Consider the following 12,797-nt stretch of genomic DNA (forward strand, 5'->3'; position numbering starts at 1 on the left):
ATGAGCGCCTCAACCATGCCTGCAACGTGGTGGAGTGGGCCTTTGGGCGCCAAAAGGGGCACTGGACTTGCCTCCTCACACGCCTGGAGGTTGGGGTCCACAACGTGCCCCAGGTGGTGGGCACCTATTGTGTCCTCCACAACATAGTGGAGGGAAAGGGGGCTGCCTATGTCCCTGGGGGGGTGCCCTCCGGCTGGCGCTGTCTGTGAGCAGCCAAGCACCGCCCCCATCCACCAGGCCCATCGGGACGGCCACCGCATCTGGGAGGTCCTCAGACAGGCTTTTGTCAACAGCCACCTCTGACCCGTATGTACACCCACATCCCACGCACATCCATCACCCACCATCCCTGCCACCCCCATCCCCACCAGCACTGCACCCGCACATCCACCACCCACCATCCATCAAGGAGCACAGCATGGGGTGGTGAACAAGAAAGAAATGTTTATGTAAAACTGGGTCCTGGAATATATACAGGGGGAACGTAACTTGGAGGGGGGCATCTAACTTGGAGGGGTGAGGGGGCATCTAACTTGGTGGGGAGTGGGGCACTCATTCCAGTGCAGGCATGGTGGGCCGCGAGCTCTGTCGGCCCCTGGAACCCCTGCTTCCCCAGATGCAGGGTCCCTGGTGCGGGGGGGAAGGTGCCGGTAGCATGGGCAAATATTGCCGGCGGGTGGGCCTGGTGGGGGCAGAGGGGGCAGGCTCAGTGGGGGCAGGGCCAGCAGGGGGAGTCACCGGGGGGGCCAGGAGGCGGGCCATAGTGGCTGTGTGCTCCCGCACAGCCTGGCCAATGCCCTGGACTGTGTCCAGCAGCCACCCTCCGCCACTCCATATCCGCCCGGGTGAGTTGGGGGTGCTCCTCAGCCACCTCGGCCTGACACTGGGTGGCTGTGTCTACCTTGGCCCTCCGGGGGGCCCTCCGGCCACAGCCCCGACGGTGCACTGCCTGGGGTGGCATCCGGACGGTTGCAGCAGGTGGGCTGTCCGGCACAAGGGACGGTGCGGGGCTCTCCCAGCCCCCCAATGGTGTGGCTGCATGGGAAAGAGGGAAGCATGTCAGTATTGTGCCCCTGACGGAGGGGAGCCGGCTGTGGTAAACCTGCCCAAGCCCACCCCATGGGGCCCCTGCCCCCACAAGGGACACTGACCCCTCAGGGAGCACTGACCCACGCCCACCACCCCCCTTCCTGGGACCGGGCCTCCTAGCCTGGGTGTGATTCCAGGGGTCTCTCCTGCAGGTGGCCCTTCCCAGCCTGCAGTATGTGGGCCCCAGGCGCTGTCCAGCACTGACCAACCGCCACCCTGTGCGGCTTACGGCGCTGTCCACTGAGGACGGGTACTGGGCATCGCTGATGTGCCACCGCGGGGTGCCACATCCCATGTGGGGGCTGGCCTGTGTACGGCCCAGGACGACCGGTCCCATGTGCAGGTGCCTAGCCTTTGCGTCACCCCCACCCTTGGGGTAGGCGCGCGCCCCTCCCTGTACATACCAGATGGTCCTTCAGCAAGGTCCGGAGATGTCCAGCCCTCAGTCGCGTGGCTGGAGGAATGGGAGGGGATCGCTATGGTCAGCTCCCCCTCCTCACTTGACCAGTCGGTGGTCCCCTCGCCCTCCTGGGTCCCCGATCCGGGCTGCTCCTCCATCTCCTCTGCCTGCAGCACCTCCCTGGCAGTGTCCAGGAAGGTCGTGGGGGGTGAACTCCCCTGGGGCCCCAGGATGCTCCGGAGCTCCCAGTAGAAGGGGCGGGTCACTGGACCTGCCCCAGAGCGTCCAGCCTGGTCCCTGGCCTGGGAATATCCCTGCTGCAGCTCCTTCACCTTGGAGCATACCTGGTCTGGGGTATGCTCCGAGTGGCCCCTGGTGCAGAGGTCCGTTGCCAGGTGGCCGAAGGCTGCGGCATTGCACCGCTTGACCCCCATGAGGCGGAGGACCTCCTTGTCCTGCCACAGGCCGAGGAGGTCCCGCAGCTCCTGCTCCATCCAGGAGGGGGCCCTTTTTTTTTCCCTCCCCCTGGGAGCCCTGGGAGGCTTTTGAGGGCCCGGAGGGGGGGCCGTGGGGCTCACGCGGGGTGCTGGCTGCTGGCCATGTGAGCGCTGGAGTGTGCGGCTGGAGCTCATGTGCAGGCTGTTCCTAGCACGCTCTCAGCTTCCTGCCACGGGTTTCCTCTGTGCGTGTGGCTTTAAAGCAGCCGAATACAGGGACGGTAGAGTCCCGCTGCTGCCGGCTGGAGTGGCCCTACGCTCCAGCTGATCGGCACCATGGCAGACCTGTATTTCGAAAGAGTGGGCTGTGGAGTGTCTACACATGTACTCTTTCGATTTATTATTTTGAAAGGGAGAGATCTTCCTGATACGGGATCGAGGTTGGGATTTTGAAGTCTGAGCCCCATTCTTTCGATTTTCTTTCGAAAGACGGGTTTATATGTGTGGACGCTCCTCCCGCTCTTTCGAAAAAGGGCCTCTTTTTTCAAAGTTTTTTGCACGTGTAGACACAGCTGTAATGTACAAGTGGAATGAAGTCCATAACTATATGTATATGGTGCTTTAATAGAGCCAATTTTCCAAAGCTGAAAACAATTATGAGCCAACACAGCTGGGATGACGAGTTTAATCAGAAAAATGTGAATAATCATTGGGAATCATATGAGAGCAATTTACTAAATGCTCCAAATCCACAATTGAGGAATAAGGACATACTGGTTAAAAATTACCTCGTTTAAAGGGAAAGTGAAGGTGACGTATAAAAGTAATATATAAAATAGATGAAAGAAGGGTGAAGCTCATTGTAATGAAAGTAAATCAGAAATTAGGAATTGTAGAAAATTGGAGATAAAGGGATCAAAGGATGCAAGCAGAAATCTGTGGCCAGCAGAACTAAGGACAATCAGAGCGAGTTTTTAAAATGTACTGGGAACAAAAGTAATTCTGATAATGGTCCATTACTAGACTGAACTTGTAAGATTATCAATAATAATTCAGAAATGGGAGAAATTTATATTTGTTCTGTATTTGTGGGGAAAAATGATGTGGCCTCATTGTATGGTGATGATAACACTATTCCAGTTTGAGTAGTACTACTGATAATGCTAAACAGAAAGTTCTAAAGTCAGACATTTTAAAATCATCATTTCTGAATAATTTGCATCCAAGAGTTTTAAAAGAATGGGAAGAAAAGCTCACTAGACTATTATTTCAGATTTTCAATAAGGGTTGGAGCACAGGCTACCCCCAGGAGACTGGAAGGAAGCTAATGTTGTATCAATATTGAAAAAAGAGTAAATGAGATGAGCTGCGTAATTACAGGCCTGTCAGTCTGACATTGATCCTAGGCAAGATAATAGAGCAGCTGATATGTAATTCTATTAATAAAGAAGTAAAGAAAGGTAATGCATTTAATGCCAATCAACATGCATTTATGAAAGATACTGTCAAATTAATTTGATATCTTTTTAGGATGAGATTACAAGTTTAGGTGATAAATATAACATTGACATGATAGATTCCTGTAAAACATTTGGCTTGGCACTGCATGACATTTTGATTAGAAATCAGACCACTGTAAAAATTAACATGCATGCATTAAATAGATTAAAAATTGGCTAACTGTTAGGCTTCAGAATGTAATAATAGGTGGGGAACTGTTGTCAAGTAATGTGTTTCCAGTGGGGTTTTTCAGGGGTCAGTTCTTGACTGTATGCTACTTAACATTTTTATTGATCTGGAAGAAAACAAAAAAAAATCACACATAAAGTTTGCAGGTATCACAGAAAACAAAGCAGTAGTAAAGACTAGAAAGGACATGTCACTGATGGATCACCTGCTAAACTGGGCACAAACAATGTGCATTTTAATATAGCTGTATGTATACATGTAGGAGCAATGAATGTAAGCCATACTTTTAGGCTGGGGGACTGTCTCCTGGGAAGCAGTGACTGAAAAAGATATGGGGTTGGAGTGGGTAATCAGCTGAACATGTACTCACAGTGTGATTCTGTGGTCAAAAGAGAAAAATGCAATCCTTGGATGCATAAACAGAAGAATTTGAAGTAGAAGCAGAAATTATTTTACTGCTATATATGGCACTGGTGTAACTGCTGTTGCAATACCATTTCCAGTTCTGGTGCCCACAATTCAAATGGGATATTGGTAAACTGAAGAGAGTACAAAGAACAGCCACGCCAGTAAGGGCAGATCTACATTTACTGGGACATTGGTGGAACAGTAATCGATCCCGTGGGTGTTGATTTAATGGGTATAATCAGTGCCAGTATTCCACCAGAATGAGATGCATAGGAGTTTTTCCTGTTTACCCTTAATAGTGGAGACCACGTGGCAACTCAACCTAAGGTACGCCAACTCCAGCTACACTAGTCGCATAGCCGAAGTTGCATACCTAAGGTCAACATTGCCCTGTAATGTAGACCTGCCTCGGTAAGGGATTGGAAAACATGCCTTATGGTGGCAAGTATCAGTTGCAAAAGCTTATGCTCCAACATATCTGTTAGTCTACAAGGTTACAGAGGATTTCTTGCTGTTTAGGCCTTATAGTGATAAACTTAAAAGGCAATTCTACACTGAAGTGAAAGCTGAATGTTTGAGCTTGTGCTTAAGTCTAACCCCACTTTCATCAACACACAAATTGCACTAACCTAGGGCACAGATCAATTCCATGACTTGCTTAGTACTTGTCGTGTGAGCAGTTTCCTTATTTTCTTTGAACTTCACCTTTAAATTTCTGTGACTGTTTTTTCTGCTGGAGAAAGCCATCATTTTCTTCTGAGTTCAGGTGCAGAGGTGATGCATCCCACGTGCTCTTGTAGATACATTGCTTGTTCTTTTATTATTTAGGTTTTTTAAACTATGCTGACTGAAAATGCTGACTGTAGTATAGGTTGCACTTCATAGAAAAATACAGACCAGCTCCTGCCCTACTGTACTGCTACAGCACTGCTGATAGAGTTTTCCCTTCAGCACAGCTCATAGGGAAGGGAAAGGAAAGCAACCAGAGTGTCAGGTTGGATTCTTTTTGGCTCCTATGTAATGTTCACAGCTTTGACTGAATATTTATCTACAGTAAATTCTTCAGTATCCAGCAGCGCCGGCACCAGGAGGTTGCCAGATAGTCAAACATCCTGGATAATAGAGAGGTGTAATAGAGCAATGCATAGCTCTAAAGAAAAAACAGATTAAATATTAAGAAACAAGCAAAAATGTATGCGGAGTACTTTATTTACCAATACCAATAGTATTGTGAACTGTCAACTTGTATTGTATTTGCTGTATTTATTTGTATTTACTTTCACTGTACTGTACTTATGGAAAACATAAATAACATTTAGTTATGGTTACAATGCCAGTTATTTGAGAGTTCTGGATGATATAATGCCAGATACAAAATAATTTATTGTATATATCTAATAAACTACTAGTTGGTGACTTCATGTTTCGATGAAACAGTCAGGAGTGTTGGGGGCACTGGGGTTATGAGGAACAGCCTATCGTCACTGAACTCAACAGTGACAGTAAAGCCCTGCATACTTTTTGACAAGCTAGATCTGACTTTTTCAACAGTCTCCAGTTTTCTGTGACACTCAGGACTGAAACAGTTAGGGCAACTTCAGGTAAAAGAAATAATAGGGGATTTTTTTAAGTAAGTGAACACAGCGCAGTATCCATGTGGTGATTACTTAACTTACTGTGCTTCTGAATGCTCAGTGTGCCACAAACCTTTATATGGACAACCCAATTGTATTTTGGGGTTATACAGGGATAGGCAAGAAATGGTGGCAGCTGGTAGTGGACAGTTGATGCTTTTGCCAGTGGGGAATGTGTACAAAGTGTTGTGGGATGAGTATATTTCCTGGATATTAGTGCTAAAAGGATCAGCAGTAAGGTACAATAATTACCATTGCTGACATTTGATTTTTCATCACTAACAAATCAACACACAGTTGAATGTATAACCCCAGTCTCTTCTCACTTCTTAGCAGACTCAGGAACACAAAGGTGCCGGAATTTACACTCTGTTTTCTGTTTGTTGGGGGGTATTTTTGGGGCCTTGACATCATACGAATAATTTAAAAAGAAAACAAACAGCCACCCAAATCTTAGGCTATGTATACACTGGAGTGATATGTCAACAGAAGTTTCTATCAGAAGACATCTTCCAACAAAACTATGATGCGTCTATGACCTGCATCTGACAAAGTGGGTCTTTGCCCATGAAAGCTTATGCTCATACATTTCTGTTAGTCTGTTAGGTGCCACATGACCCCTCGTTGCTTCAACGAAACTATGACAGATTACAGCCAGACTGCAAAGTGGATTAAAAGAGCAATCCGCTCTGTTGACAGAGAGCAGCGGCTGGACTGCCCAGCCACGCTCTTGACTAAATGGCCAACCGGAAGCACAGGAGACAGGGCACCCCAGTGTTCTGGAAGCTATGTCTGTGGACAGAGGGCCCCCACCCCCAGAACGTCCAGACCAGCTTTCTGTCGACAGAATCTGTCAACAAAGGGGTTCTTCCTCATAGGGGAGCAGCAGAACACTCTTGACAGGAGGGCCACATTCTGTCGATTTTACTGCCAACAGAATGCCTTGGGAATGTGGACGCTCTTTGGGTTTTGTCGACAATACTCTCTAGTGTAGACACAGCCTTTATCTCTAGGGTGCAGTTTTGTAACACGGCTGGGTTCCATGGACAATTCCATGGCTATGGAATTATGGAAAAGATATGAAGCTTTGCTTGCTAATAAAATCAGAAGTCCATGCATGCACTGAACAGCTCAGTGATACTTGTCTGTGCTCTGGTATCACAGGGTAGCATGTTACTAACCACTCCCAAATCACTATAGCCCCCACCTTTATTTTTTCAGCAGCAGCAATCCTGTAAAATACCATATAGAAATTGCTATGTATATATGCATATAGTTAATACTCTCTTTTTTCTCTATAGCACGTCACCAGAAATTAAACTAATACAGTGTACCTAGTGAGCTCCAGATTAGTCGAGCTCCATGTCTACGGTCATTTACACAAAGAGCTTGCTCTCCGCATTAACATTGCAGCAGGTGTTCAGTCTGAAGTCAGAGTTTTAGATACAAATTTCTCCATCATATCAGATTTTCACATAAATAAGTTCTGTAATGTTCCCAGCATTGACTAAATATTTATTTACATATCTAATAAACTACTTATTGGTGACTTCATGTTTTGAAGAAAAACTTTTAATGAATTTTAGTATCTGTTCAGAGCTTGCCAATGGCCTCCCTATGGTTAAAAAAAGTCTACCCATTGGATCAAAGTTAGTATGTATAATGAATAATGACACTGCAGTGCTGGTTCAGCCAGGCTGGTCTTCAGGCCCTTAGATAAGTGCTGGTCGTATTTAAAACACAGATATAAGAACGCAGACATTTCAAAGGGAGCTAGGGAAGATCTAAACTGATGTAATCTTCTTTGTATCTCCACTAACAGCTGTTCCCCAAAAGCTCATGCTGCTCATTTTGTATGAACACTTCAAACGTCTATTTTAGAAGAGAAAACCTAACAACTTTCCAACGTGCTTTGCTATTCAAGCAACATTTTAGTCCAGCTAAATACTGGTGGAAGTGAATAGGGCAATATATTGAGTGGGTCTGAAGAACTCAGTATAATTTGGTCAACTGATCCCACCGCTTTGTTCACAGATATTGATGAGTGCGCTGAAGGACGGCATTACTGTCGTGAGAATACCATGTGTGTAAATACACCAGGATCATTCATGTGCATCTGCAGAACAGGATATATACGAATTGATGATTACTCCTGCACCGGTAAGAGCTGATTATTTGTGTCATATCAATACTCTCAAAGGCTATTGTAAATTTATTTTTGTTAACTTGTTATTTTTTATGGAAATTTTGTACAGAAAAGAAGCTCCAGAATAATTACAGGAGTATAGTTTTCAGAAAGATTGCAAGTTATACACATATTGTACCTTTTCCCTAATATAGAAACCAACCCAGTTTGCTGTAATAAATACACACTTTTTTTATTTGGGTTTGTGGGCAAAAGTCAATTGGACAAAAGAGCCTAATGCAGGGAAGAAAGAACTACGATAATCCTATAGGGCCAGATGATGCTGAGTTTTCGCATAGGACACACTATGGGGTGTCACGGTCCCTCATGCTTTATGAAAATTGTCTTATGCTTATGAATGTGCATAACTCAAAGATGCTTTATGCAAAATATTTCATGTAATATGTATTCTAAAAGCAGCAGTCCACTAAACCTGTATATCTTATCTGTGTGTGTAACCCACACGCCTTCCAGGTGTGAGGTAGTGTCCCATCTAGTGGCACTCAGACCACCAACAGAAAAAATAATGAGTCTGCTCTACACCTTTAACTTCTAGGCAGCTAACTTTTAGCTCCTGTGATAGAGGCTCACGTACTAAGCTCTAGAAGTCCAGTGTCTGTCGGCACTGCAAAGGTGGGCTTGTTTAGATTTCAACTGGGAAGTCTCTGAAGCTTGGGATGTGCTTCCTCAGTGAGGGGAAGTATGTAACCCACACACCTTCTGCATAGGGTGCTGTGTTTTGTGTAAGCTGAGCTCTTGGGCAGCCACCCAGGAGAGCTTCAAATGCCACCCAGCTGATTAGCAGAGCACCAACAGCTGCTCACATCTGGTACCATGTATTTTTCTGGTGGGTATATCCAAACATGCCTCAGTACACATTACAAAAAGTATTCGGCACAGAGATGAAAAAAATTAGAGGGAACACTCGTGTGGTTACTGTTCACTCTAGTGGTGTTGAGACCCCTTAAAAAAAAGAGAATAATAAGTCCACTCCGTAGCCTCAACTTCTAGTTAGCTGGCTTTTAACCAGTGTAATAGAGGCTCATGTATTAAGCTCCAGAGGCCCAGGTTCAATTGTGTGTGCAAATGACTGGGATCTGTCAGCATTACATGTGCATAAATTGCTAAATGGGGTGCCCTATCCCCGCACCTCCTACCCCCACAGGCACCAGTAACCCCTGCCTGCAATCCTTAGAGGATGAGTCCCTGTGACGGGGTCACCCTTTTTGGTTGGTGCACCCTCCATAGCACTCCCCACAAAGAGCTGTAAGCCTGAAGCCTTTCTGCGTCATTATCCACCATCTAAATGGAGTTTGAATGGCCTCTCACAGAGCTAAAAGTGCTGTTCAGTGCGAGTGGTTCTCTCTTTTGGGATACTCTTGCTTTGGGGATGGGGGACATAACTGTATTCCCAGGGCATTCTTCTGTTTGATTACAAACCAACTTGGGGGTATAAAATGATCATTTAAAATTTAGTACAGCTGTGTTTTAAAAGGGATTGCTCTCCACAGCTGGGCTGACTGTTGCAGCTCCTGGGAAGGGCCTGTTTATTTCCACATTAGATAAAGTCGATGCTATTCAGAGGTCTGGGACATTGGGGAAAATGCGCTGGAGACAGCATATTTTATTTACCCTGTGGAATGCATTTGTTATTTATGCAAAAGAAAATATTTGCGCTGTAAAACCTTCTTGGAGTTCATTTTGCTCTAGATTGATATAGCCTGTAAATGGAAGTTAGTGTTAGGAATGAATATATCTAGTACGCTGGTCCTTAATTTATTCTGCCCGTGAACTCACTCTTGTAAATTCATGCATATAGAGTGCTGAAACCTGAGAATATCTTGTAGCTAGGATACTCTGTCTGCCCCAGATTTGCTGAAAGCCATAAATGTAAAATGCAATGTTGTTTCAAAAAACTTGGATACCTCTACCATACATTAAAGCAGCTGAGAAGATAATTAAATGTTGCCTTTCTCACCATCTCCAAACAAAGCTCTGCCCCAGATCCTGAAATAAGTAGCATGGAATTTCTAATGGACTCATCCATGCTTTTCGGAATAATAAGATGAGTTATTTTCTCTCTCACCTCTCTCACATCCCTACTCTACAACTTTTGGCCAACATGATCAAAGAAAGAAACTTTGAAAATAAGAGGAAGTGGATTGAACAGTACAGGTTGAACCTTTATAACCTGGAACTCTCTTGTCTGGCAACATCTGTAATCTGGCATGATTTTAGTTAGCTGGATGACTACTTATCATGGGTGTGGCCAAGTTTCCCATGGTCCCATAAAGTTTGTTCCCAGCCACCAGTCCTGGCTCTCAGTGTTCTATGCTGTTAGTTTGCGGTAATTTGCCTCTAAATGTCTTCTGAGAGTCCAGTAAGCAGTGGAAGTGTTGGTAATGTACTAGATAATATTGACCTCTTGTGATCTGGCAAATTCTTTTGTCTGGCGCTGGTCAGGTCCTGCGGGTGCCAGATTAGAGGTTCAATCTGTACTGGAAAATTTCAGGGCTCCCAAAACATCTTTATATTGTTAAAAACCTTAGATAGCATGATTCTTTGTGAAACACCCATGTGCGAATAGCGGTTCAACTTGTGATGTTTTGGGAAATATTTCCTGAACGCATCCACCCTGGAACAAGAGATCTACCACAGTGAATTTCCCTCACTGGATGTGTGTGTTCAATATGGTGATATTACTCTGAGAAGGCAGTGTCTTTTGATGATGGACTTTCAACTAATGACAACTAGAGAAGCTATTAGGAACGCATTCTAGGGAGGTACTATATTTTTCTTGTCTCACAATTACTTCTGAGTATTTCCCATGAAACCCTTAATAGTTAATTGAAATATGCAGAACTATGAGGTGTTCTAAAAGAGAATGATTGAAAAGATAATTATTTTTAAAAATCTGCATGGTATATAGATTACTTTTTAAGTCAACTACTTTGATCTGTAAAAGCACTTTATGCTTTTATTAGCCTGTATTCCTGACACAGAAAGCATTTTCACTACAGCAATTTGTTAAAGCAGATAGAAGGACCATAAATGGAATTAAAATTTTAATAGTGACTGAGACATTGCTACTAAAAGTATATTTATAATCCAGTAAGATCAGCCAGGCTTTATTATACATGGCCCTTTTCCTGCGATTACTAGAGAGAGGAGGATCTCAGCTGATGGATCTCAGTTCTCTGCATTGTAACAAGTTACAGTCTGCTTTCTCCCTAAAAGTAGCTGAAGGTATCTGTGAGATAAATCTAAACTTAGAGATAGTTCTAAACTGCATTGGCAGCCAACAACTCTACCAAGGGCCAGCCTGCTCCAGCAGCCAAAGATTGCCTTGGCATTTCGGTGTCCTGGTCACAAATCCCTTCCCTATGTGGTGCCAGCATTAGGGCAGCATGGTGTTGCTAGAGTTACACAACCAAACAGCTGGCCCTAAGGCAGAGTTGCCAACTTCCTAATAACAGAATACTTACAACCTTTTCCCCTGCCCCTTCTTCAAGGCCCCGTCCCTTCTCTGAGGCCACACACCCTGCTCACTCCATCCCCCCGTCCCTCCATCCCTTGCTTTCCCTCACCCTCACTCATTTTCAACAGGCTGGGAAAGGCATAGGGGGGTTGAAGTCTCCATCTGGAGGTGCAGGCTCTGGGGTGGGCCTGGGGTCAGGGGTTTGGGTGCAGGAGAGGTGCTAGGAAGGCAGGCTGAATTTGATTTTCCTTACATGAAAAACCTGAAGAGAAATAACTAGTATCTGTCTCTGTCACAGTACTGTGCACAAAAGAAAGAATTTACCTATAACTATCTCCAAAGCAACCAAAGTCTCTTTGTGGCATATTCGTGGAAATGTTACATCATGGCTACGTCTACACGTGAAGCCAACATCGAAATAGGCTAACGTCTACACGTCCTCCAGGGCTGGCAACGTCGATGTTCAATTTCGACATTGCGCGGCACCACATCGAAATAGGCGCTGCGAGGGAACGTCTACACGCCAAAGTAGCACACATCGAAATAAGGGTGCCAGGCACAGCTGCAGACAGGGTCACAGGGCGGACTCAACAGCAAGCCGCTCCCTTAAAGGGCCCCTCCCAGACACAGTTGCACTAAACAACACAAGATACACAGAGCCGACAACTGGTTGCAGACCCTGTGCATGCAGCATGAATCCCCAGCTGCAGCAGCAGCAGCCAGAAGCCCTGGGCTAAGGGCTGCTGCACACGATGACCATAGAGCCCCGCAGGGGCTGGAGAGAGAGCGTCTCTCAGCCCCTCAGCTGATGGCTGCCATGGCGGACCCCGCTATTTCGACCTTGCGGGACGCGGATCGTCTACACGGTCCCTACTTCGACGTTGAACGTCGAAGTAGGGCGTTATTCCGATCCCCTCATGAGGTTAGCGACTTCGACGTCTCGCCGCCTAACGTCGAAGTTAACTTCGAAATAGTGCCCGACGCGTGTAGCCGCGACGGGCGCTATTTCGAAGTTAGTGCCGCTACTTCGAAGTAGTGTGCACGTGTAGACACAGCTCATATCTGCATTCCACTTTGATTTTCACAACAGGAAGGGTAGTAAATGCACACATGCAAGATTTTTATTTGCAGTTGTTGTCTTAGCAATGATTTATATATAGATTGGATCCATCACAAACACATTTATCACAGAATCTAGTGCTCATGGACTGTTATTCTGTTCAGGGACTGAGCCTGCAAGTCCCTGTGCAGTTTGGATGAGAGATGAGTGCTGTTCGTCATCCAAATGCTGAAGAGGTTCACAGGCAGCAAATACAAGCCGTAAAAAACGAGTCCTATGCGTAGCACATTAAATAAGTACTTATGTTTTGTCACTCTTTTTCACATGTCTGGATGGAACCCAAAATATGCCATGTAGGGGAGGGGGCTAGGGACCAGGTAAGGTAGTATCTGTGGCTGCTTCTGGCATAATCATGTG

At 45.7% G+C, this 12,797-nt stretch overlaps 1 protein-coding gene across 2 annotated transcripts in view; it reads left to right on the plus strand.

Moving 5' to 3' along the window:
- The window catches only part of NELL2 (neural EGFL like 2), a 280,288-nt gene that overhangs the window by 161,980 nt on the left and 105,511 nt on the right, over window positions 1-12,797 (plus strand). For both annotated transcript variants that reach the window (XM_074984071.1, XM_074984072.1), the window contains one exon: window positions 7,692-7,817. In XM_074984071.1, coding sequence (XP_074840172.1) covers window positions 7,692-7,817 — 126 coding nt within the window. The remainder of the gene's footprint in view (window positions 1-7,691; window positions 7,818-12,797) is intronic.

Source organism: Carettochelys insculpta, chromosome 1 (genome assembly GCF_033958435.1).
Source record: "Carettochelys insculpta isolate YL-2023 chromosome 1, ASM3395843v1, whole genome shotgun sequence".
NCBI classification, from domain to species: Eukaryota; Metazoa; Chordata; order Testudines; family Carettochelyidae; genus Carettochelys; species Carettochelys insculpta.